Source organism: Alexandromys fortis, unplaced genomic scaffold (assembly GCF_014885135.2).
Source record: "Alexandromys fortis isolate MF-2015 unplaced genomic scaffold, M_Fortis_MF-2015_v1.1 scaffold_173, whole genome shotgun sequence".
Taxonomy (NCBI): Eukaryota; Metazoa; Chordata; class Mammalia; order Rodentia; family Cricetidae; genus Alexandromys; species Alexandromys fortis.
Window position 1 is genome coordinate 1,446,571 of NW_026068051.1, and position 26,475 is coordinate 1,473,045.

The following is a 26,475-nucleotide window of genomic DNA, read 5'->3' on the forward strand; positions in this document are numbered from 1 at the left end:
GGGCTTAGAGCATGGCCTGGAGACATTTCTTCAACTCCCTGACCTGGGGTTGCTCTCCTGGGAGGTGGCTGTGTGGGGCATCAAGCCCAGTGCCTGGGGGCTGGTGATTAACAAACTAAGTAGAAATTTGAGTTTCCTTTTCTCAGGAGACAGATGAGAATGGTAAAAGCTCCAGAGTTCAGACTCGCTCTTCATTGTCTGGCTCTGCAAGGCAAAAGCAATGTCTGACCCTTAAGGGAAGCGGTGAAGTGTGACACGGGTGTTTGACCTCCTTACACCAAGAACATCAGCGATTGTGCAAGGTGCTTACACACACACACACACACACACACACACACACACACACACAGTCAAGCCACCTGTGCCCGCAGCACACAGGATGCCCAGCAGGAGGATCATGACTTCAAGGCTTATCTGAGTTGTGTGAACCGCTTCCCAAGAGAAAAAGGAAGAGGGAAGGGAAGAGGAAGGGAAGAAACCCTCCACAACCCTAAGAGCCACGAGTGCTTAGACATTGTCTCCAGATCACCAACAGAAACAAAGAAATGGCCTCGTTGTTTAAAAAGAGCCGAGCAATGGTGGCGCACGCCTTTAATCCCAGCATTTGAGAGGCAGAGGCAGGTGGATCTCTGTGAGTTCAAGGCCAGCCTGGTCTTCAAGAGCTAGTTTCAGGACAGGCACCAAAGCTACACAGAGAAACCCTGTCTGGGGGGGGCACACAAAAAAATAAAAAACACAAGCCAGAAGGTGACAAGGCCGGGTCTGATACACACACACACACACACACACACACACACTGTTTGGAAGGTTGTGGTATCTTTAGAATAGAAACACAAGAGAATAGAGTCCTCCCTCTCCTGGTAAGGCAGAAAGGCTTGAAGACCACCTGGCTCAGTGGTCCATAACGGGATGCCGGAGAGGACCTTCCACAGATTCACCAGCAGAGCCAATGAACACTGAGCTTTGGTGAATCTGGCCTGTAATCACGATACTCGGAGGCTGAAGCAAAAGGACTCCTTTGAGTTTGAGATCAGCCTTGACGACATAGTAAAACCCTCCCCAAGGCTACTGAGACCCCCATTTCAGCAAAACAAAACCAGAGCCTTTGGCTATTAGCCTCCTAATTTCTGACCAGCTCAGTTCCAACAAGCCCCACCCAGATGTGGCCCGATTTGGAACCTCAGACCCAGGAGATCTCAGTCCCAGGGCCCAGACTGTCTCTAGCTGCTGTGTTTCGGCAGCAATTCTTTGTCCAGTCCAAAGTCAGAACCACACTTTCTACCTTGGCAAATGGCAGCAACATTCAGTGTCGTAAGATGTTGTTGGAAAAAGTCTTCTAATTCCTTAAATCCCAAAGGTCTAGACTGGAGTTCAGGGCATAGATCTAGCCAACTTGTCTGCCGGGAGAATGGTAAGTGATGCTCGGACAGCTGCCTCCTCTACCCACACAGGTACCAGGCTGTGTAGGGGTGAAGGAGGGACTTTCCTGAGCATGCTCCCTCTATCAGGATCTTGTGCTCAGCTCCCTTATGTAAGGAGCCAGATTTGAACGTGTCTTGTCTTTGGTTTTGTTTTCTTGAGACAAAAATCAATTGACTGTTGGCGTGGATTGAGCGTGATTCCCATGGAATTGCCGTCTTAAGAGAGCAGACAACCTGAACTGTCAGAGGGATGACAGGTGTCAAGGCTGGATGCTGGGAATATCCCTGACCTAGTCTTCCTGTCACTGTGAACATCATACTCCAGTTGCAGGCCTGTCGGGCAGAAGGGTACTCAGATTGCCCATTACCCTATGAGTAGCCTGGGACCTGAGAGCTGACCTGCCTTCCTTCTGGGCCACCCCAGGCTTCAGGCGGGGGCCCCATGTAGGCAGCACTTCTGTCTCTGCCAATGCAGTTCCCTGGCTCCATAGGTCTCAGCGGCCATCACACATGGGTGACACAGAAGTGCCACTCACAATATTCCAAAGCTCTGACTGAAGGGGGACAGGAGCTCAGACTCACCTAGGGATTTAGCAGGACGATGTAGACACTGAGAAAGGCTGAGATGGGCTGAGAGCTTTGGGAGGTAGACTCTGCACCATTTGGCATGGGTTTGAAGTGAGCTGGTAGGGGGCACAACGAGTCGGCACCGAGCCCACAGTGGTGAGAGGGAGGCAGGGAGGCAGTGTTGGCATGGGTCAGAACAGGGCGGGGTGGGGTACCCTGCGAACCTTTAGTAGAAATAACCCAGGAGGCAGTGTCAGGAGAGGAGCGTGAGACTGGACTTCAGAATACTCTATGACCTGGAAGACCGCAACCCGCGGCCAACCAGCAGTAGCACTGAAGACCTGGGAGAGTCCAAAGGAACCAGACAAGGTGTGGCAGCCCCCAAAGCTGTCCTTCTGTATCCCTAGCAGTGGCTTCAGCCTCTTCTTGCAGTTACTGCTCTTAGCACTTGGGTAGTTTCTTCTGGCTCAAGGAATTCTATAGTTACACTTTCTTTTTCTTTTTTTAAACTATATCTTTTAATTGCAGAAGTGATCACACGCTTATTGTAAGAAGCTGAACAAAACAGAGATGTGAGAACCCTCAGACCAGTCCTTCCGAAACATCTACCCCTACCATGTACACACCATGCACGTATAAGGGCTTGCACGCACACACAGGTTCGAGTTTGGTTTTGTATTGAACAAAACTGGGAGACTAACCTATTACTCATTTTTTTCCACATAAGAAGTCATGAGTTTGTATTTTATTCACTTATTAATTGCTACTTAATGATACTTAGTTTGGTTACGCCATTTTTTTTTATCTAAATGTTCTCAAGATCATGTTCTATTATGTCTTTCCTTTTGACTTGATTTTCAATCGGTTCCCATGCCATTAAAGGCTCTTTGTAATCATAATTTCATTGGCTGCATCATATCCCAGAATATGAGGGAAATCATCATTTACCAATTTGCTTTCTGCCAGTGGAGGCTTTAAAAATAATAGTACAATGAGCATAGCACAGCATCCAGCTGTGTCTTCCTCTCTGGCTATTCTTTCTCTTAAGGATGTGAATACTTTTAGAGTCATTGTCCAGGCTACCAAATTGTTTTTTCCAGAAAAGCCAGCAGTCTGTTCCCACCAGCCATAACCATTAAAGGCTCCCCTTTCTTTTCCTGCTAACAGTTAGACAGGAGTGGCACGTTGCCACTCAGCTTGCATTTTATGTTCTTATGAGGTTGGTTTAATCATCTCTGTAATTCTTGTCGTCAGAGCCATCCAAGCGCATGCACCCCTCACTCTTGGTCTCTCATCAACCCTTTCTCCCTCATTCCCAGCCCAGCCCTGAGCCCTCCCACTCCAGCGTTGGCTCCAGAATGCCCCCCCATTCCTGCATCCCTTGGGTTAACTCACCAGCATCCCCCATCTCTCTAAAGCCCTACACTAACTGAGCTCTCCTGGCTTCTGTGCCCAGGGAGCTTCCCTTGTTCTGTACCAGAGAATAGAGCAACCGAGTCTGAGCCTAGAATTTTGTTGGGAGCTGCCATCTGGCTGGGATTAGTGTTGACGGGCAGCAGATGCAAAAGGGGCCTCTTTGCTCTGACCTCGGTCCAGGAGGAGTGGAAGTGGGGTCTCCTGTGCCCTACCTGCTGGTCTTCCCACAACCCCTCTCATCTTTTCCTCTTCCATTTTCCTCCTCTCCTCGTTATTCTAGCCCAGGTTTTAATTTTCACAAATGATACAATTTGGGCGCTTGGAATTTCTGCAGGAGAATGCCTGTGATCCTGCGAGCCCTGGGGCCTGTTTGCCATTGTTGGAGAAGAGGGACCCTGGACGCTCTGCAGGCCCCATCTGACTGTGGTAATAGGCAGGGCTAGTGGGCTACGGCCTCAAGCCAGTCCTTCGTCGTGAGACTTCGCAGAAATCCCGCTGGAGCTTTCTCTGCTCTTGCCCTGTCTTCTTTCTTTCATAATGATGAATGGCTGAAAAGAAAACTATCTAATCTCCAAACTGCTGGCTTTTCTCCCCTTCTCTTTTCTTCAAGGAGAGGAAGAAGAACACGGACACATAAAACAGAGTCCTTCATCGCCCGCTCCTCAGGAGACGCGCGTTCCCTTTTCATCCCGGGGCCTGTTTCTGATCTGCGATGGCCTCGCATTGAAAGTTCCAGGCTGGCCCTCTCTAATCGGCTGCGACAGACGCTGCAGTTGCGTGGGCTGCCCATTGAAATTGAATTGATTACCCGGCCCCTCTGCCATTTTGTTCTGCGCACGATTGCTTAATAGCTGTCACCTTGGCTTTCAGTCCCAGCCGGCTTGGGGCTGACTGGTTCCCATTACTCAGGATGGCCAGTGCAAGTTCACCACCCTTTACAGGATGACTCTGATTGATTCCGTATGCCTTGGAGACCTGGGAGAGATTTGCATAGGGGTTGCTGGGGGGGGGGGGAGGAATCGAAACCTCTGGGCCACAGAGGCTGCCAGGTTTTTGCTGTGGGGCTCACCATATTTGAATCATTACCTGAATGAGTCTGGCCTCTGCTGACATAACTGCTAATGAATTTGTAAATTTTGCAAAACTAGAAAACTTAGCCTGTTCGAACATTGGCTGTCACCACCTGCCCACCCCCTCCCTCCACCATTGGGGACCGCAAAGCAGACACGGTGTGCTTTTCTGGCCTGAGCTCTGCGCAGGTCTCTGAAATGACGGTCTCTCCCTCCCTGCCGCCCCTGCCCCAGCAGGCAGGAGAGCCCGACTTGGAGGGAGCCGTCTTTCAAGTAAAATCCTTTGCACTGGGAACTACTTCAATTAGACAGCAGGCGGAATGTTAACGTGCCCTCCGGCCTTTTAAGTGGGTTTTAATTTTATGTTGTAAGATAAGGCACTGCAGGGCCAGGCTGTTTCTCTTCTTACAGGCTCCATTAGAGGGGCCAGCAGAGGCCTCTTGACCCCCCGAGGCCCTGCCAAAGCTAGAAATCGCTTTGGTTTTTTAACAATTTGTCAGTCTGGCCCAGCTTCTCTTTTGTGATTCCAGGATCTGCTGTCCCTGAGGGTAGTCGGTGGCTGATCTTCCAGGCTGAGAGACCTCTAGCCCTTGGCTGGAGGGGAACCTAGGGGGCCACCCAATCATAGCACCCGTAGCTGAGTGATAATCAGCTATTTTTCCTTCCCGAGCAGGGCGCAGTAGAAGCAGGCCGTGTCATGTGGCAGGCTTCTGGGCCGATGATGTATGACCTGCTGGCGCTACTGAATGGTGCCCTTTGTTCTACAAGATCCCATGTGCCCCCTTTTTATTGAGTTGTTGATTCAGAGGGGCAGGAAAAGTTCCACAAATCCCACTGCAGGCCCTGCTCTTGCTATGCCCAGGTGGGGCAGCCAGGGAAACTCAGGCTTCCCAGAAAGTCAGGACTCTGTGGGCTGCCTCAAGGTCGAATACCTCTTTGGGAACAACTTTCTCTTAGCTAAATAGGCACTTGAGAGAACCTAGGGACATACTCCCAGCCCTCCAGTTCCAGGTGGAGTGTCCTGGACTGGGTACCATCTTTGGACAGAAATGAGCAGGACACTTGGGAGTTAAGAGCCGCCTTCCCTGTACCTGAGCTAAATCAAGGTTTTCTCTGTAACTAAGTCCTAGTGGGCACCAGCAGGTATGGGAGTAGGAAGCTGCCCAGCCAGAGGGCCCTTGTACAGCCACAAGGAATCTTAGTCGTGATGAAGAGGCTTTAAAGCCTCCCAATTCTTGCGTCTTTCTCCTGGGTTTCAAGACAAGTGGAGACCAAGGAGATGGAGAAACACCTTAGGGGATGGACGAGGCATGAGGGCCGTGTGCAGGGAACTGGTCCATTCCCAGCAGCACCTTTCTGGAACCACTTTTCCTAACGAGGGAAGCCCAGGTTGGATTTCATCTGCCTGAAACTGTCCAGCTTGAGGCCAGGGTCTCACTTCAGGCCCACTAGGGTGAAGCTGGCTGACAACTCACACAGCCAGCTGCTCCAGACAGCCCAGACTCTGCCTCCAACCTGCTCTGTAGTTATATTCCAAAGTAACTGCACAAATGCCACCGAGGATTCTCTACTCTTGAGACTACTTCCCCCCGCTTGCAGGGTTGTGTTAACTGTTAAGGGATGAGATTCCTGTTGCCTGTCTACTCTCTCGTTGGGTCTTTGTGAGGCCTGGGACACAGTCCCATAACCTAGGGAGTAACATAAGATAGAAGGGACTTGGAACTTACTTCATTCTGAGGGTCCATGCTAGATACAAACGCTTAGATGAGAGGCACTGAGGGCCCCACCAGACACTTGAAGAAAAAAGGAGAGGCAGACACCACCACCAAGCAATGGCAAGACATTAATAAAGGACACACACACTTCACAGTTGTAAGATGGCTTTTATGTCTCAATATGCAAAATAAAATGTCCATGCTATATACCAAAACACCTGGAAGTTTCATACCACCAGTCAGCTAATGTGTTTTCTAATAAAGCTTTATCTGTAGTGTGTGCATTTATAATATATATATATGTTATATCTAAACCATTCTTAGATAACATCAAATGTAATAAAAATTTAAATAGATGTCTTTCCAAATACTCCCTCCAGCATTCATTTTCAGTCAGTTTAGTTGTAAAAAGCAAAGCTGAATTTGACATGTGGCCCGCATTTGTGAGATAGAGATATATTTATTTATATATTTATTTATATAATATATAAATAGCTATTCAGCATGCAAAGAGTTTAGTGATTTCCAGGTTCTGCTTTCGCGTTCACTCCAGCCACCCTGACACTCTGGTGACATTGGATGCTGATGGACTGAGTGCGAGCTCTCCTCATTCCCCACTCTGGAAGAATCATCTGCTCCTCTGAGCAGGACCGCTGAAGTGCTCTCCTTCTGCCAGCTTCCTTGCTCTGGGGATGTGGATTTTCCTGGGCGCCGAATGGGTCCAGCAGATGTGGAACATCAGTTAGGGATGTTGCCAGGTAAGGTGTGACTGGCTGCCCATCACAGGCTGCAGCTGGTATCTGACAGGCTGAGAGGCCACATGCTGGGGCTGGGGAAGGGGCTCTGACCTTCATGATGATGACAGAGATAAAATGGTGGCATTTCCCCCCCCTCCCCCTTGAAGGAAAAGCAAGCACTGATTCTTTCTGCAAGTCACGCCTCAGACCCTGGAGCTTCAAGAATCCAAGCCCAGGCTGATGGATGGCCAGCTCCACCCTCACAGTACTCCAAGGCTCAGGTAGTCTCAGACAATCTCCAGAAGCCAAAGGAGTGGGGTACTCCTGTCTCTAAGAGTGCCGGCCGGCTCCCCTTACAGGTGGAGGGCCGAGAACCCTAAGCAAGCACAGATACCCCCAATCCCAGCCAAGAAAGGCCCTCTGTGTGCCAGAGACCTCAGCTGGCCCCTGAGTAAAATCAGAGTATATTTCAAAAACTTCTAGATAACTCGTGAGCCCTCCACTTTCATCCCACCCAGGGCATGTCAAGAGATGCCAGCTAACAATGCACTTGGCTCCTGAAGTCTAAATTACTTCCTAGACAGTTGTATTTTTTTTTCTTGTCTTGGCCTTAGCTGCATGTCAGAAGACAGATGCTCTCCAGCCACACACATGCATGTAGAAACACAAGCACACACACATGCATGTAGAAACACAAGCATGCACACACACACACACACACACACACACACACACACACACACCCCTTCTGGAATACCTTCCCATGTTTCTTGGCAGTGCCAGCCACCCACAGAGGTTAATTCTGGATTGACACGGTCCTGGGGTTATCAAGGATACAGCAGTCACGTCATCCATCAGTCCAGTTCTCCACAGTCCCCACTCCTGAATGGTACTGTAAGGATGATTCTCGGGTCAAGGAGAAACTCTGGGAGTAGAGGAACTCATTGGCAGTGTTCAGGTGTGGGGAGGGCGGCTTCCTCTCGCACACTGTGGGGAGGCCACGCTCTCTAGGGAAGGAAGCGGAGGGCCCCCGCTCTCGGGCCTGAGACTGGGGCAGCTGATTGTACACACTGAAGTGGGCATTTCCTGGTGGCTGGGCGCTCTGGGCCGAGATGGTGGGCAGCCGTGGCATCATCGTGGTGGTGGCAAAGTGTGCGGGAAAGGGCTGGTAAGGCACAGTCTCCATGGTCTGCACGCTGTAGCTGGTGTACGGCGAGACCGACGTCCACATGTTACAGCTCAGTGGGGGCGGGGGCAAGTCGTCCACAGCAGACACCCCCGCAATCTCGGGCCCTGAACTCGAGTACATACAGGCCTCTCTGGGGGTCACCTCACTGCAATAGGAAGGGCTCAGCATCTGCTGGTCGTAGGGAGGGGGAGAACGGAAGTAGTGATCATCCCCCACCGAAGAGGGGGTTTCCAGATAGGATCGCTTGCAGGGTAAGTCCAGGTGGCGGGCACTATCTGCTGGAAGACAAAGAAGTGCTCAGGAAGGAGTGTTCCCAGCGGCCCAGGGCCTGGTGCACTCGCCCACCCCATGTGCCAGAACAGCCTGCCCTTTCCTCTCAGCACCCATCTTGGCCCCATGCTGCCTGGTACTCCCAGAACCGTTTGAATCAGCCGCAGCTTTTATAAGGTGGCAATGGCCAAGAAGTGCTCAGATTATGGACCCTCATCAAAGACCACGGGGGACACCACATCACTGGACACTGAGGAACGCACTGCATCAGGCAACACCAAGCTTTGCCAGCCCGACTCTCGCGGTGCTCAGAGGCCCTTCCGCACACTGGCATTCTCGGGCTAGCCCCGCCTTGGCCCAGGAGAGTGAAGGCAACTGCCAGGACGAAGCAGGCCCAGAGACCACATCTGTCAGACCTAGCCAGCAAATTAAGGCCATGATGTTACTGCGGAGAGCCTCGGGAAGGAGGCGGTGGGCCAAAAAGGCTTGTAGGCAAGCGTTTGCTGTCTGGAGGTGGGATGAGCAGTTTAACCCTGCTGTGTTCAAAAGGAAGGCATATCTGCGGTTGTCCTGCCGATCCCAACCCAGCCGCCTCTACAGAGCAGCTGCACTAGCGGCAAGGGAAAAGACTGACTGTTCAGGCTACTTTGAGACCCTCTGGAATGACGCCAGCAGCCACCACAAACCACATCGCTGCATCTTCCAACACTACCGCCCTCCGACTCCCACCCTGGCCCCGACTGTGTGGGATCAACCCTCTGGAGTAACATGTCTGCCCCTGGGACCCAGGGGTTACTGAGGCCTGAGGGCTGGGGCAGCCCCCCTCTCAACAAACTCAAGAACACTTCCCCTCTGTGGCTGATCTTGGCTTCCCTCCTGCGCTTTCTTCTCTAGGGATCCGTGTTCACAGGGCTGGGCAGCCTGGAGGAAGAGGGGTGGACCTCCTAGCCCAGCTGTAGACTGACTGATTCCTGGCTGCCCAGACATATGTAGGCCTCTTTCCCCACCTCTTCCCGTGATTGGCAGGTGGCCCAGTTACTCTGGAAGGAGCAAAGGGCCAGACAGGTAGCATAGACTTGAAGGCCATCAGTATGTGCCACAGCTACTCAGTTTGGTTGCTGACCTATGAAAGCAGCTATAGACCATATATGGGATAGATGAGCTCCAGCAGAGCTTTATTTATGAAATTTGACTACTATAGAATAACATGAAAAGCCCACCTTTTTAAAATAAAGAGGCAGCATCAGGTCTAACGACCATTCCTCTGACCTCCAGGGGACTTGCATCTAGGACACTTGGCACTCTGCCAGGCTCATCTCTAGAAGTGAGCTGACAGAATGTTCTGGATTAAAGCAAGACTTGCTCCCAACAGAATTTTGGAGACCTAAGAAGATCTCTTGGCAAGGTAACATTAGTCGCGCTTGAATCTGTCTGTGGAAAACAGAATAGGCAGCAAAGCCTAGACATGCTGGTTTTGGGGCCAGTGTTAGAAAAAAGCCAAGTGCCCAGTCACTCATTTCAGCTCCAAAGAAACCAGTGGGCATCCTTAAGGGCTCAGTGAAGAGCATCAGACCCAGCATTGTGGGTCCTCCCTGCTTTGCGGCTGAGACTGCCAACAATCTAGCTTCCCACTTCCTTATAGGCAGAGCTGAGCATGAGGAACCCCATCCCAGGCAGAGGCAGGTGGATCTCTGTGAGTTCGAGGCCAGCCTGGTCCACAAGAGCTAGTTCCAGGACAGGCTCCAAAACAACAGAGAAACCCTTGTCTGAAAAACAAAAACAAAAACAAAAACCAACCAAACAAACAAAAAAGAACTGTCTGAGGATTCCCAAGGTCACATAAAAGTGAGAACCAACAGGCCTGCACGGCGTCCAGCCTTCAGGCAGTTCCCAGATCCCTACCTCTGCGCTTCAGGCAGTGGTAGAAGAGGCTGGAGTCCCTCTGCGTTGGGAAGGTGTTGAGGGGCAGGTCCTGGGGCTCTGCAGCAGCGAACTGCATGTGCGCCCCGTTCTCAAACTGGTAGTGCTGCAGTGCCTGGTGCGCGCTGTGCAGGGGGCTGACGTCGGGCTTAGCTGAGAGCTGGCTGGAGACGAGCCTCTGCCTCATGATGCTTTTGGAGATCACCGGATACTCCTTGCTGGAGGAGCAGGGAGAGAATGAAGATGCTTTAGGGTTCCTGGGTCTTCCCGTCCCACCCCTGGCCAGGGCAGCCCCCACCTCTGCAACCGGGCCACACGCAGGTCGCTGTCGTCACTGCCCCGGAATCCCTTGGCAAAAGGGTTGTTTTCAATTTTCAGCTGTGTGATCTGTCGGAAAAGGACACACAGAGTGGCTGGGAGGAGAAAGGACAGGCTGGCTTAGTAGCCCTCCTCCCCCAGCCCAGGCCTAATGAGAACCTAGGTATGGCCTGGAGAAGCTGAACCCCAGCCCTGAGCCAGCGTGCTGTCCAGGACCAACTGGGTCATCCTTGACCTGGCTGCTCGTAAGAGCTTATCCCAGGTTGTCTGCTCTGTTTGCTTCAGCCCTTCTGGTGCTTTCTTTTGACCCCTGCATGTGTCAATCCCCTTAACGATTCTGTGTGACTGGAAATCTGACTTGGCCACACTTCTAAAACCCACTGCAGCCTATGACCAAGGGTAAGGGAGGAGGTGGTGACTGGCACATGCCAGCCATCTAGCTGACAGGACCCAGGTTCCTCTCCCTGCCAGCCCAAACTATCTCTACAAGAAGATTCTAAAAGGAAAGAACCCGACCCTCACACCCCAAGGCCGACTCCATGCCTCTCGTTTTCAGCTACTGGCCTCGCTCCGCCTTCTCCAGGACTCCTTGGTTTAAAACCTGGCTGTTTCCCAGTATGGCGATCTCGCTATCTGAACTATTCTGCTTTTCTATTCATTACTTGATGTGCCCTGGGGTCGGCAGAGCCTCACTTCACCTCAGGAAGAAGGCAGGTTGGGTGGGGTTTCAGTGTGGGTTGGGGTTACCATACCTTGTGGTTCTGGTAGGAGGTCACGGAGATGAAGGATGTCTCTGGGAACACGTGGGTGCAAAAGGCTGTGTTTTTGGAGCCAAAAGCATTGTTCTCATCGGCCTTAACGATGTGCAGCCGTGGCTGGTACTTATGCATGGAGTTGAGGATGATCTGTGAGAGAAGGTCTTGATTTGAGCCCCAGGCCCCACCCCCTGGGCCCTGGCTGGCCACTTCCTGAGAGCCTAGGACCCAGAACTGAACCCAGAAATGTCTCAAAGCTCCCAAATAAAGGAACTGGGGTCCCAACTCCACCCCCACAGCCTCACTTAGCCTCTCTGTTCTAGGGGCACCTTATCCCAGCTTTTGTAGAGTGGGACTCTTTTCACAGTGACAATCAAGAGCCTAGAGAAAGAAGAAGTCCGTACAGCTGAGTTAGCTAAGCTACAGGCAAAAGATCAGAGAGCTGACGACACACTGACCCTATGTCCCTCGCCTTCTCTGGAGCTCAACTGTGAGATCCTAGTACACAGCCTACCCCCTTCCCTCAACCTACAGGTGTCCTGCTTTTCCTGGGACTGCCCACTGTAAGGGCTCAGCCACCACCTCACACATCTGTCAACAACTGTGGTAAGGGTTTGCAGGACAGGAGAGACAGGAGAAGGGGAGGGAAATGTCCTGCTCTAGCTTGGGGCCCAATGCAAGTCTGGGGCTTGCTACCCTCCGAGCTGATCACTTCCTAGCATGAGTAACACTCATCAGTGACAAGCCAAGTTCCTGAACTGATGCCTGGGCCTGCAGGAGACCTCGAGCACCCAAGAGCAGCGGGCTTGGGGACAGAGGTCAGTCTAGCTGACTGAAGCGTAGGGAAGAGCCCAAGATGCTTGGTCACCAGAGCCCAGGCAGAAACACACAGTAGTTAACTGCCCCAACGTGCTTCATATGGCTGTGCCCTCACAGTAGCGGCTACATCAGGTGCCATTAAAATGCATTTTTTATCGTTGACATTTGCCAGACGCCCTCCCACTGGAGGCAGGACCAGGAATTTGGGGCATTTTATCAGCTCTGCTGCATCTGTTAACCCTTTGCTTTCTATCTCAGTTGCTGGCCCTCAGCTCCTCTTCCCCTCAAAATGCTTTCCTCTGCCTGGGGTGCCCCTTCCAGGCTAGGCTTGCCTCAGCCTCTGTGGAATGAAATATTTAACCCTTGGGTGGCCACGGTGCCAAGAGAAAAGGCCCAGTATTGGTTCTTTTCTGGGAAGCCTTGCTGAGTTCTGAGGCCCAGAAGGTTCCATGCTTGTCTTGCATCTGGAAGGCTGGCGTAGGCTAGTTGTGGGCTTCTGCCTGCCCTGGGCTCTGAAGTTCACTTGGGTGCTCTGGCCAGCCTTTCTGTCTTGTACAACAGCCATTACCCTCTTGAGGATAAAGGCAGAGCTCTCTGGTAGCGCAGGACACTGCCCAACTCAAAACAAGGCAGAAGAACACATCTTTCCTGCAGCCAGGAATGTCCTGATATGGCAGAGCTGGGCCTTAGGAAGCACCTCAAGACTTGTCACCCTGTACAAGTCACCAAGGCACGGGTACTCAGGGAGGACCTCTGTTCCTGGGGAGGCAGCCTGGGTGTGTCCCCACCTCAGCATGGTCCTTCCTGCTGCACTGGCATTCTTGCGCATCTAGGCCTGTCTTCTCTCCTTCTGCAAGGCCGGCCCTGTGTGGGACCTCCCATATCTGAAGCTTCTCACTCTGCCCTGCCTGTGCCATGTGGCTTTCTAATTCTTCTTAACTCTTCAAAACTACAAACTCACCCATGGCTGGAAATGGGGGCTCAGTTCCCACTACCACTAAAATAAACAAACTTTCCCGAAGAAAGGGTCCTATCTGTTGTTCTTTTGCAAGTCAGGATTCTTGGCTGAGTGAGCGCAGAGCCGGGCCAGGCCTCCAAACCTCTAGATTTTACTTTGCTCACCAGAGACAAGTTAATCTTGGCATTTTTTTTTTCCAGTCAGAATCTGAAAATGAGCAAGTATCCAATACAAACTTTCTATGGCCATTCACACGCTGCAGCTCCCCCAAACGCTGGATGGGTCCCAATCTCTCTGGTTCTCCTAGGCTGGCATCACCAAGGCAGACCAGACAGAACCCCAAACCACAGCCACTGTGTCCAGCTCTGCAGCCGCCACGATGTAACCAGGAGCACAGGCTCTTCCTTTTCCCTCCTCCCACGGCCACCACTTTAGCCCAGGACAGCGTTCCTGATGACTTGTGTTGAGAGACTGCCAAAGACACCTTCCAGGGAACAGAAACTGTGGGGCCTGCAGAGGCAGGTAGGAGCCCCTAGAGCATCCGTTCTCAAATGACCCTTTCACGGGGGTCACCTAAGAGCACTAGAAAACACAGCTTTACATCATGACTCCTAACAGTAGCCAAGTTAGTCACCAAGTAGCAACAAAAATAATGATACGGTTGCAGGGGAGGTCACCACAACATGAGGGGCTGAATGGAAGGGGCACAGCGTGAGGAAGATCGAGAGCCACTGCGTTAGAGGGAACAGCCTTGGCCGCAGAGAAGCCTCCCTGCTATGGCTCCACCAGCCCCCAGTCCTGAGCAAGCTCTTCCCCAGACACTAGGGTCCCCATCTGTTGAAGTACAGCTCTCAGCCAGGTGTTCTCAAACACCCTTCAAGCTCTTAATAGTCTGGAACCTGTCTGGAAGGACCCCATTCATCAAACCAGTGCACATGGAGATTTGGACCCCAGTACTGTGAGCCTGAGAGACTCTGAAAGAACTCACGCACCTGGCTCCAGTCAGGAGCTCCTCAGGTGCCGGGTTCCCTTGTAGAATGGTGCCAGGCCAAACGGGCTAGCCACATCAACCCCCCGACTGCACGGCTGGTCCCCCATCATCATCGCTGTTCTACAGAAATGGGATTCATTATGTTCTGGCCACAATTCAGAAGCCTGCTCTATTTTAACAATTACAATAGCGCCAGACATCCATCTCAAGGGCTTACCATGCGTGCTTTGCCACTGAGGTCTAGATTTAGCCCCACTGGAATCCAAGAACTTGAGAGCCCTAGAAAGGCAGAGTGCAGAGGGGGCTCTGACCCAACCCCCTGGACTTACAACGAGGAACAGAAGGCCTGGAGTGGGAACATGACTCTCCCAAGGACACACAGCTGGATGAAGACAGGCGACCCAGCAGATTCCAGATGGCCTTGGAAAAAGTACACCCTGCTCTCGATAAACCTCACGACTAATAAGAAGGTGTCTGCTAGACACTGTAAGGACCATGGACCCCAAAGCATCTGCTCAGATACCAGCCACACAACGGCAGGCTGACGTACATTCTGTTACATTTAAAACTGGATTTACCCAGCATCGTGCTCTTGCTAAGATCACTTCCTCCACCCTGCCCAGGTTAGGACATGGATAGGATCTGCAGGAGAGTGGATGTAGCGGCTTATACCTGCGATGCCAGGACTTGGGAGGCTGAGATGGAAGAGGGACCCCAAGAGATCCATGCCAACCTCGGCTGTGGAATGAGGTATTTGTCAAAAAAAGAAAGGGAAGAGAAATATTAAGGTGGAAGTGGGAAAACAAGGGCTCAGGCAAAGACCTTCGGCTCACGTGAGAAGCCTTGAGCTCGCTCCCAGGACAGCAACCTGGGTTCTCACACACAGCCAGGAACCTTTTTACCTCTTCCCACAGCCACAGCCATCAGTAAGGGGTCAGGAGAGCGCAGCCTTCACGCCAGGCCCTGGCGAGGTGTCTTACATACCTCGTAATTAATCTTAACAACATCTTATTACAAAGTCAACATTGCCACCCTCATTTTAATAGACCATGGAGAGAGCGTCAGAAGACACCTGGACATCAGTCAGCAAGCAGAGGCAGAGGCAGAAGCAGCATTAACTCCTGAGCTGCACTTCGGTTTACCTACTGTGTAGGGATGGCCTGACAGGTCCTCAGGTCTCTGTAGCTCCCAAGGCACTGGTGGGGTCTTGGCACACTATCAGTCAGGAAATGGGGGTGACAAAGAGGGAAAGGAGACATAGATCTATGGGGGACAGCAGCCCCCTGGCCCAGGAAAGGCCACCTGTCTGAACAGCACCCCATTGTGTGGGCTCATGACTCATATGCTGTCTGCCAGTGCCCACTGGCTTTCCGGGCATCCAGACACAATGTGAGACATAACATCACCGAGAATCCAGTGGTGAGAACATACGGTGCATTTATGGCGGTGACACCCGAGATGAGACCCCGCAGGAATGTGCAGAGCCTTAGGGAGGGCACCTGAATGCACTCCGAATGACAAGGAGATGACTCCAGTCAAGAAGAGGGCATTCCTCGCAATCCTCCCAAAGCCAATTTACAATCTAAAGGAATTACTGTAGAAACGCAAGTTTCCTTTTCAGCTCCGCATGCTGATCCTACAGTTCATACGAAACACACACACACACAACTCGCCAAGAAGGAAAAAAAAATGTAGAGCCAAGGGAACAAGCCCTGCCAAACTCTAAATGTATCAAGAAGTCTCAGCAGTTAAAGCGACTGGCACATGAATAAACAAATTCACATGGGGACCCAGAGTGCAGAAGAAGGGAAAGAGGAGCCTCCCTTACTGATGATGGAACAGCCAGGTAGCTCTCTCAAAAGACAGAAAAATCAGGATTGACACCTCCATCAGATGCTAGCATAGTTCTAAAGGGTTCCTATTTTGTACTTAAAAATAAATCCAGAGCCGGGCGGTGGTGGCGCACGCCTTTGATCCCAGCACTTGGGAGGCAGAGGCAGGCGGATCTCTGTGAGTTCGAGACCAGCCTGGTCTATAAGAGCTAGTTCCAGGACAGGCTCCAAAACCACAGAGAAACCCTGTCTCGAAAAAAAAAAAAAAATCTGCTGCCAAGCCTGACCATGTGAGTTTGATCATAGAGCTCACATGGTGGCTAGAACAGCTCCCCAAAGCACTCAGGAAGCTAAGGCAGAAGGATCATAAGTTTGAGGCCAAGCTGGGCTGCACAGAAAGATGCTAAAAAAGTACCAAAGGAAAGTTCCCTCATAAAGAAATGACTGAGGTCTTCCCAGAACCTATAAAGGAAGAAAGGATAAATTCAATCAAAAACTTCTGCCAGGGAAAACCACAACCACCGTGGGCCAGATCAAGTGACAAACTGGCCAACGCATTAGACGGGACCTACAGCTTCCACATTTATAAAAGCTAAAAACTGATGAGCTCGAAAACCTGAGGGGAAAGTAGAGCAAGAAGCACACGGTTCACAGAAAAGGAGATGCCCAGGGAGAAGGAAAGGAGACGTGAATTAAAACTACAATTGGTTCCTATCGTTTGCCTATCTAACTGTCAGGGATCTAAAGGGCTGGGGCTGGGAGTGGCTTTGTCAGTACAACCATGAGGACCCAAGTTCGATCCTCAGTACACATGTCAAAAGCCAGGCATTGGGGCACATGCTTGTAACCTGCAAGCTGAGGCAGTGAGCGACAGGACGGTCCCTGAGGTTGGATGCCCAGCGTATCTAGATCAGTGAGCATGAGGTCCAGGGAAAGCCTTTCTCAGAAGAGAAGGCAGATGGAGTTCTGGGGAACAGCATCCAAGGCTGACCTCTGATCTCCACATGCGTGTGCACACAGGTGCAAATACACCACATTCCCGTGACCGTGCAGGCATACACCACATACATGTACACAAGAAAGGAAAAGAATAATCGAGAAAGCCCCCCTCCCACCCTCCAGGAAGGCCACAGTGGGCACACACGTTTGTGGATTCCCCTGACAGCAGGGAGCTGACTATCTTCAAAACTCTCCTTCCCAACTGTGAGCAGGCCATTACTGCACCCACTCAAGCGTAATCAAGAGTGAAAAGTAGCCAGGTGTGGTAGCACGCCTTTAATCTTACCCTTGGGAGGCAGAGGCAAGCAGATCTCTTAGAGTGTGAGGCCAGCCTGGTCTGCGTAGCAAGTTCTAGGCTAGTCAAGGCTACACTGAGAGACCCTGTCTCAGAAAACAAAGAAGTGAAAAAGCCTAGGATAGTGTATAATCCTATAATCCTAGTACTCTGGAAACGAAGGCAGAAGGATCACAAGTTAAAGGCTAGCCTGGGCTACTATGCCTCAAAAACAAACAAACAAACAAAAACAAAACAAAACAAAAAAACAAAGACCAAAGCACCTGGCAAAGCAAAGTTGTTCATGGAACCACAGGAAGGTAGAACGCAACCACACGGGAGGCAGAGGAAGCTCTCTCTCAACGGAAGGATCACCAGGGTACATTGTTCACAGAGCAAGGTGCACAAGGCGTTGGTATCTTAGCCTGTTCTGCCTGTATGTGCCAACAATGCCGAAAGTAGGAACAGCGGCTAACCACCTCACAGCAAAAACACTTGCATTTACTCCGTGACGAATTTTGTATGTGTTGTGCTGTGCTTATGCACACGTGTGCATGTGGAGGCCAGAGGTCAGCATCCAGCGTCGTCCTGGGTTGCTCTCCATCCTACTTTCTGAGGCTCTCTGACAGGATCCAGAGTTCATTAATTCTGATAATTCTGATAACTAGGCAGTGGGGTCCACCTGTCCACACCCACAGCACTGGGGTTGGTAGACACCCGCCACTGAGCGGGGCTTTTTGACATCGATGCTGCGGATCTATCTCAGGCTTATGCGGACCAACTAAGCCATCTCCCCAGTCTCCTTGGTGACTTATTTTTAAATCCATGTGACTGTGTTTCTGATTCAAAAATCAACTGTAGAGATACAAACGGAAGTACTCAGATACAGCTTTCTAAGTACAGGGAGGAGAAGGTGCGCATGCTCTGAGCACAGAGAGCCTGCACCTCCTCCCCAGAGGAACTGTATTTGAACTCAGAACCAAGGCTAAGGAATGGAGGAAGGTAAATAGGGTGGGGAAAATCACTATGCGGTGAATTGCAAAGCTATTATTCATATTGGGTAAAGATTTTCAGTGTAGCCTCTTGCGGGGGAAGCACCCACACTCTTGTGAGTAACCCCATATCTATGCTCTGTGAATAAACCAATAAGCTCACTGTTCCTCAGGGTGAACTTTGATAGAATCATACCTCGGTATGTCACTGGGATGTTGGGAAGGGGGAAAAGATGTTATGGATGCCCCCCTCCACCTCCAGTGTACCTATGTCTTGTTAAGAAATACAGATGAATCTCTGAGTTCGGGGTCAGCCTAGTCTACACAGAGAAACCCTGTCTCAGGAGGGAGGGAAGTCAGACAAAACAGAAAGTCAGACAAACAGAAAGAAAGAAACTTCGATGAGGGCTATCTCAGTCCTTCCCAGTCAGAGTCACCCTGCGAGACAGCCCGCCCTTTCTCCTCAGCCAGCTGTAAGCAGAAAGGCCTGGCACAGATGATGGCGGCCATCTATCTCTCTGCACCCAGAACTATGCACAACCCACTGCACACATGGCCTTCCCGCCTCCAGATTTGCAGGAAAGCAAGACCTGTGTGCCAGTCCCTACGGATCTACTTCAATCCTACCTGGCTTCCTGAAGCCCAAGAAGTATTGCTAGACTCTTAAAAGATGAGGAGGGAAAGAGGGGACGCACCTTATTTCCATCACGGGGCCACCTAGCCAGGGCCTCCTGGAAGGGTGGGGGTGGGAGGGAAGCAGCAAGAGATGGACAGTCAGGTCTGCAGCAGCACAAAGCCAGAAGTGGAGCTGAAGGTGCACCATGCTGCAGCAGTGGCTGGCCTGCTTTACTCCCATGATCCTTTCTGCTCCTGCTGCCGGCCCCTCTCTTAACAAAATCCAGGTCATACGCTGAGCCTTCCTGCCCTCTGGAGCCTCCTTCTCCACCGTTTTTACTGGAAATTTCCTTGTGGGTGTTTGCTGCAAAGCCCCACATGGAGAGGCTGGAGATGGCTCAGCAGCAGCAGTAGGTGGTCTTCCAGAAGACCTGGGTTCAATTCCAGCACCCACATAGCAGCCTACAAGAATCTAAAATCCAGGCAATCAAACGTTCTTTTCTGACCTCCTCTGGAACCAGGCATGCACACAAAACACCCACAAACATTATATATCTTTTTTTTTTTTTTAAAGAAGATTTAAAACCCCACAGGTTTCTCATTTAGAAATCAACCCTGACTTTGGGAGCAAAGTGGTTTCTAGCCAAGTGGTGTGAGAGAAGTTCCTGTTCTAGATTCCATGTGCCATGAAAGACGAGCTTCTGAGCCCAAACCCTCATACCTGGTCCTCAGAAAATTAAGAAAAGAGCCAGGCAGAGCAGTGGTAGCACACGCCCTTGGTTTTTTCTTTTCTTTTTTTTTTTTTTTTTGTAAAGATTTATTTATTTTTACTTTATGTGCATTGGTATTTTGTCTGCATGTATGTCTGTGTGAGGGTGTCAAATCCCCAGGAGGTAGAGTTACAGGCAGTTGTGAATGGCCATGTGGGTGCTGGGAATTGAACCCAGGTCCTCTGGAAGAACGAACAGCCAGTGCACATAACCTCTGAGCCATCTCTCTAGCCCCAAATAGCTGCAAATGACCTTGTAGGTGTCATGCTTTTTTTTTTGGGGGGGGGGGTTTCAAGACAGGGTTTCTCTGTAGCTTTGAAACTTGCTCTGTAGATCAGGCTGGCCTCGAACTCACAGAGATCTGCCTGTCTCTGGTGGCACACACCTTTAACTTCAGTGCTCGGGAGGTAGAGGCAGGCAGATCTCTGTAAATTCAAGGCCAAACTGGTCTACACAGCAAGTGCCAGGACAGACAGGGCAACACAGAGAAATCTTATCTCAAAAACACCAAAACAAAACAAAAAACCATGAGGAGCCACAAAGGATGGGGGATGAGCTAAGAAAACATAGTATTTTCTCCTTCTAAAGAGCTGGCTTTCCAAGCCTGGGTACCTTCTCCTCTCACCTTCTGCAGGGTCAGGGAAGCAGAAATGTCTTAGGAAACACCTTGTAGCTGAGAGCCATGGTAACAAGCAGGTGTACCCAAGATCCCATCCAAACCCTTAATATCAAGATGCTTTCACCTGTCAAGCTCCTGACTCACTCAACCGGCCAGTGCTAGATGAGCCTGCAGGGTTATAGTTAGAGGGCCCTGTCTCTACAGTCCCCACTGACATCAGAGGCCCTCCCTCATCTTGTAAGCCCCATACCACAGTCCAGCCAAGCAAAGTTCAGCAGGAGTCACATGGGCAGAGACCTGGCTAGGATTTGCTCTGGGAGTTGGGGCTTGGCTGACCCTCCCCACTGGGATCTGCACGGAAAGCCCAGGATAGAGACTTCTAAAACAGAAAAGGTTAATTTGCTGCATCCTGTACTCTAAATGTGTATTTACACCACCGATGACCAAGAAGAAAGCTGGATCAGATTCTGAAACTGAAACCAGGAGCTTCCTGTCAAACAGGATGAAGCACTTCCGGCCTTCTCCAGAAAGAACTTTTCTTCTCAGGACCCTGACTCAGTCTCCCCAGAGACTGAGCTGTGCAAGAGACCTGTGCCCTTGTCCCACGTGACCTTTGTGTTCAGGTGTGCAGCACCTAGCGGCCTCCACCGCCTGAAGTTCCCACCACACCCCTGCACCACACTACCAGAGAATCGCAGGCATCCATGGAGACAGGGTCTGATGCCCCGCAAGACGATACTGGCTGCCAGGCTTCTGTTTGCAACACGTTTGAGCTAAAGATTTTCACATAAAAACTTCCTTTCTGTGGGCCTGCCAGGGCCAGAAGGGGAAAGAATGAGCCTGAGAAACTGGGATTAGGATGTTTGCAGGCAGCCACACTGCCGCCCCTACTACCATAACCCCGGTCCTGACCTATGAACCAGACCCCAGGCAGCGGCTGAGCCAGGAGCCAGAGATAATGCTCCCTTTCCAGAAGTCAGAAGGACTTCAGAATTCACATCTGTAGAATCTAACAGGAATAGTTTGGGCCCCGTCTCGGCATCACCAGTGTGGCTATCATCACTACCTGTCAATCATCATCACAGCTGCCAGCATCAGCAACATCTTCCATCACTACCACCTTCCTCATCATCTCCACGGCCATACTCACCGTTCACGTGGCTCTTCTGTAAGAAACTTCCTGCACATCCCCCCATCTAGGCCTCACTACCACGGAAGGCACATACAGTCAACCCCAGTCTCTATACACGGAAACAGAGACTCAAAAAGGCTGAGAGCCTTGCCCAGAGTCGCCAGCTGGTGAGGAGGAAGGGGATGCACAGCTGATGTGCAGGGTCAGAGGCCTGATAAAAAGTGGAGTCTCTCCTGTTCTCAAACCTTAAGACCCCCACCCCCACCGCCGCCACGGCTGCTCTCTCTCCCAAGACCACCACCCCGGTCCTTACATGGCCAAAGGGGTCCAGGTGATTGTTGGTCAGCTTCAGCTTCTGGAAAGAGACCAGCTGCCGCATCCAGTGGGCCCCCGTGGCAGGAGAGTCTGGGTGAACATAAAGCCTCCCCGGCATGGCTGGCTCAGCCTTCCCTGCGACCATCCTGCAGACAAAAGCAGACAGACAGTGGCAGCAGATGAGTTCCCTGGGGTCTGGTGAAGCCAAACTCCCCATTCCCCCTGAGAGCAAACCAAGGCCCAGTGCAGATGGGGGGGGGCAGAGAGGAGGGGTTAGAGAGAAGGGGGAGATGAAGGAAGGTGCCAGCATTGACTTCAAAGACTAGGGCTGTTTATAGAGACACTTCAGGGAGAGTGGGCACTTTCGTGTGTTTTATTTATAAGTTTTATTTATTTACCGGCAGTGCTTTAACCCCTGAGCTACCAACCCCTTCTCCATCCTCCACACACCCATATATATATATATTTTTTTTAACTTTTCCAGTGTTGTAAACGTGTCAGCTGGAACGTCTCAAATCCAGAGCCTGTTCTGAGTTCTAGTCTAGCTTTTGCGTCTATGACCTCCGCCACCATGGACCCCAGAGAGTCCCAGTCAGATGTTCTAGGGCCCGTCAAAGGCCAGCGAAGCCTACACACCTGCCTCAGCCCCTGCCTGGGTGCAGGAAACACCCCAGCAACATGACTCTGGGCAGTAAAGACTGACTGGAAGAAGGAGCGCCAGCGCCGAGGAGAGACAGGCCCTGGGCCTCTTACCACTTGTTGTCACAGAACTTATAGCGGTGGTCATCTGCGGGGACGATGTCGATGAGCAGGATGTACTTGGTCTTGGGGTTCATGCCTGTGACTTTCACCTTGTAGCTGGGGAACATCCTCCTGAGGGGGTCAAGGGTTGAGGCGGCACAGTGGGAGAAACAGCAGAGTTAGCCAAAGGTTATGACCCACTTCTCTCTTGTCCTCACTGTCCCACAGGACAGAACTGTTCAAACCACACCAGACCCCCCACCAGCTGTCAATCTACACCCAGAAAGACAGCGTACACCTTGTCCAAATCTCCCTCCGCGGGAATCCCCCATGATCGGGACCCGGTAGCTGTGAACCACAGCAGGCAGGATAGAGACCCTGTTTGGGACAGCGAGGGGGCATTTCAGTAGCATTGTGGCTGTCTCAAATTGTCCCCAGTCCTTTGCCAGCTTACAAACAGCTGAAGTTCTGAGGTGACATCATAGGGCCCTAGTGCAGCTGCCCTGGACACCACTGTCAGAGGCTTTCATAGGCAGTGAGATGCCTTTCTCACAGGAAAGAAAACTAGGGGAAAACCCTGCTAAGCCTGGTTCTTCCTGTGTGAGCTGCAGGGGTATTTCTCAAGGCGCATGCTTCACTGAGGCCATACACAGCACCTTGACCAGGAAGCCACTGGAGAAGCCTCATGGGCCAAAACATGGAAGCAGAAATCAGCCTGCCATTGGTCACAGTCGGGCCTACCTCTAACCAGCTAAGCCTCAGGCCACCTGCCCAGATCTCCTGTGCCTCAGTTTCCCTACCTCTCAAATAAGGATAACATTACTACCATTTCCTTGATTCTCTGCTCTGTTCCATGTCCCACAAGCCAGGGGTATGGCCTAGTTCTCTGAAAATGGACCCAACAAAAGCGAGTCTTCCTGTAGCCCGTGATGAAACTGTCCAGGACGCTAACTGAACGTTCTGAGAAGAGCTTCCTTAGGGCACTCAGTACAGGCAAACCTGCAGGAACACGGAGCCCTCTGCTCCTGCTGAACCAGAGCAGGGCAGACAGAACCCCTCTCCCGCCCCTCCCCAGCTGACTCCCCACAGAGGGCTGGAGATGGAACTCAGGTATAGACCACTTGCCTAGCACACACTGGGTCAGATGACCGTCACTATATATGGGTCACATACTCCATTTCAAAATAGCATGGCTGTTCCTCCCGCCCTATAACTCCAGTACTCAAAGAGGCTGAGGCAGGGGGACTTCTGGTTAGAGCCCAATCAGAACTATATACCACAAAAAAACCTTTTCAAAAAAATAAACTAAAATAAAAGAGAGAGAAAGAAAGAGAAAAGGAAAAGAAAAATCAGCAGGGCAGGGTGGTGGTGGTGCACACCTTTAACCCCAGCACTCCCAAGGCAGGTAAATCTCTGAGGCCAGCCTTGTCTACAGTACCAGGACAGCCGGGGCTACACAGAGAAACCCTGTCTCAAAAAACAAAAACAAATAAACCAAATCATGAAGGGGTTCCTCAGGAGAGAAGCAGGATCCAAACCTGACCGAAGCCACAGATGCGGGAGCCTCAACCCATCCCTCCACTGTGGTGCTGAGAATCAAAGCAGCAAGCCATTCACTAAGCCAGAGAACCTCATAAGATGCTGCCCTGAAAACCTCAAACAGACTGGACACACCCACCTCCATTTTGTCATCAGTACTAGCTTGCCTGGATAGAGTAGGACTTCCGGAAAGAATAAAGTTCTCCACAGCTGCCAGACCCCACAGCAAACTGGGACCCTGAGCAGAAAGGTTCTGGAAGAGTTGGTTCCCCCCTCAGGACCTGCCTAGTCCAGCCCATGCACCTCTCCTGCTACAGGAAAGACTAGGACACACACTGCAGAGAGAAAAGGGCGGCTATGGCGCTCCAGGCGCATGTGCATGAGCTTGTGGGTCAAGTGCGCATGTGTGCCTGTATGCGTGCCTGGAAGTGGGGGGGAACGGCAGTTCTTACTGCAAGTCTAGGGACTTATAAACCGTGTGGAAGAATTTGTCTCAGATGTCGATTGAAAGCATTTTCAAATCCACCCCCTCTCCAAGGATGGGGGGGGGGGTGAGCCAGAGAACTCAGGAACCCAATCCAGCTTCCTCCTTCAAACCAGCCTTCAGCCCGGAATAGGGGCATAGCTGGAGCGGGTGCCACTCTGTTTTGTGGCCCTGCCTCACTTCTGGTGGGTCTAAAGCTAAAGAGGATGGCAGCAGCTGCCTTGCCTGGCCTTCTCTGTCCCCTCCAGGCCACCGTTTGGTAACTGCAACAGAAAGAGCAACAAAATGGGGCAGCCCTGGCTGTTGGGCCCGGGTAGTCAATTGCTGCAGGTGGCACCAGCAGAGGACAGCCATAGCCCCCTTCTAGGGCCAGGACCCACATACAAGGGCCAGGAAGAAATGCCTAGCCGCCACTACAAAAATGTGTGTAGACTGGAACGAAAGGGGACGGAGGGACCCTGGCCTTCCCATGTTGCCTCAGAGGGCCAGGCAGACACTCAGACTCCTGTACTCTGCTCCCAAAGCTTACAGGGTCTGCGCCCTTCCAGAGGCCACTTGTGTGGGGAAGGAGAGTACCAGGATATCTGGTGTGGGTCCCCTGCCTCAGGATGGACTGTGCTCTTGGAAACAGATGGCCAGCCCTAAGCCAAGCTTGCTGAAGGCATGCTTCAAGGACCTGCACACCACACTGTGGGGGCCCCAAGTGCTGCCAGCCACACCATGCCCCATATCAGTTGTCTGTCCAGGGTGGAAGGGCGGCTGCATGGAAAGGCGAGGAATATCACCCCAACCTCACATCTGCCCCTGATTTGGAAAAGGGTTATTGCTGGAACCCAAACGCCCAAACTGCAGGGCTGTTCATCAGGTGAGCAGGCCTCCTCGGAAGAGGCTAGACTGAATTTGGAAGCTGTGACTTCCTTAGCGCTCTACTGACAAAGTTCCTCCTTGCTAATGAAACACACGAAATGATCCTGTGAGCTATACGTTATTTCTGATTGACATTAAACGTACCTGAAAATAACACCCTACAGTGTATGTGTGTGTGGTGGTGGTGGTGGGGGTCGCTCAGGGCTGGGAAGGGAGGTGCAGGAAGGAGGGTGTCATTAGGTTTAGCTGTTGCTGAGCTCCACACGGCCGGCACCCTTCTGTACCCTTCGCGCGCGTGCCCCGGCGCCTTCCCTCTCCCCGCCACCCCGAGTCCCCGCTCCTGCGCTGTCCCCAGACAGCTCCGGCGGCCAGCACGCGCGGAAGCGGCTCCGCCAGGGGAATAAACACGCTGGCCGCCTGGCCGCCCGCCGGGAGCAGATGAAAGCCGGGACCTCCCCTCTGATCAGCAGCCGGCTCTGAAAGGGTACCGGACCCGAGCCTTTATCTGTTTCTTACTCGGAAATGGCTTTAGAATGAGCTGCTAGGATAAGCTTCCTCTGTATGCAGGCCCGAGGGTGGGGGGCGTTGTGCTTTTGGCCACAGATCTATAAATGCAAACTCGCCGCCGGGAGAGGACGCAGCGGGGATGGCTGGCTCCTGAATCTTCTGGTTGACAAACGCAAGGCGCCGAATTAGTGCACACTCCCACATCCCGGGGACAGAGTGGAAATCAAGATCTTGGAACCTCACCAGACTCTCCCTACCTAGCTGAACGCCCCCCCCCCCCCACCGACTTCCTTGAGGGTGGAGGCCTGAAGCAGTTGCACGTGCCTTCCCTTAAATGCAGGCATTAAAACCGCCAGAGCGGGCGGGCGAGAAGTGTGGAAAGCGGTTTTCAGGGTGGCAGCGGTGGTGACCCGGAGGGCACTCAAGAAGAAGGCTAAGGGACTGGGGAGGTTCTCCTTATCTGGAGGTGGTTACACCCTGGGTTCATTGTTGTTTTGTTTTGAATTCTATAGGGCTATAAACTTTAGATGGGCCGGCATTCTCTTGAAGAAATATTCCACCCAAAGAAACCTACATTTAAATGACACGTTCTCTCTCTCTCTCTCTCTCTCTCTCTCTCTCTCTCTCTCTCTCTCTCTCTCTC

The 26,475-nt window shown here is 51.7% G+C and overlaps 1 protein-coding gene across 3 annotated transcripts in view; it reads right to left on the reverse strand.

Moving 5' to 3' along the window:
* Positions 1 to 6,390: 6,390 nt before the first annotated feature.
* Tbx4 (T-box transcription factor 4) overlaps positions 6,391 to 26,475 on the reverse strand; it is a 28,265-nt gene continuing 8,180 nt past the window's right edge. For 2 of the 3 annotated variants that reach the window (XM_050119547.1, XM_050119545.1), the window contains exons 4-9: positions 22,448 to 22,567; positions 21,693 to 21,840; positions 11,376 to 11,528; positions 10,604 to 10,692; positions 10,288 to 10,523; positions 6,391 to 8,393 (exon numbers count right to left, since the gene is read on the reverse strand). In XM_050119547.1, coding sequence (XP_049975504.1) covers positions 7,774 to 8,393; positions 10,288 to 10,523; positions 10,604 to 10,692; positions 11,376 to 11,528; positions 21,693 to 21,840; positions 22,448 to 22,567 — 1,366 coding nt within the window. In that variant the 3' untranslated portion in view covers positions 6,391 to 7,773. The remainder of the gene's footprint in view (positions 8,394 to 10,287; positions 10,524 to 10,603; positions 10,693 to 11,375; positions 11,529 to 21,692; positions 21,841 to 22,447; positions 22,568 to 26,475) is intronic. The other variant, XM_050119546.1, reaches the window with a different exon arrangement.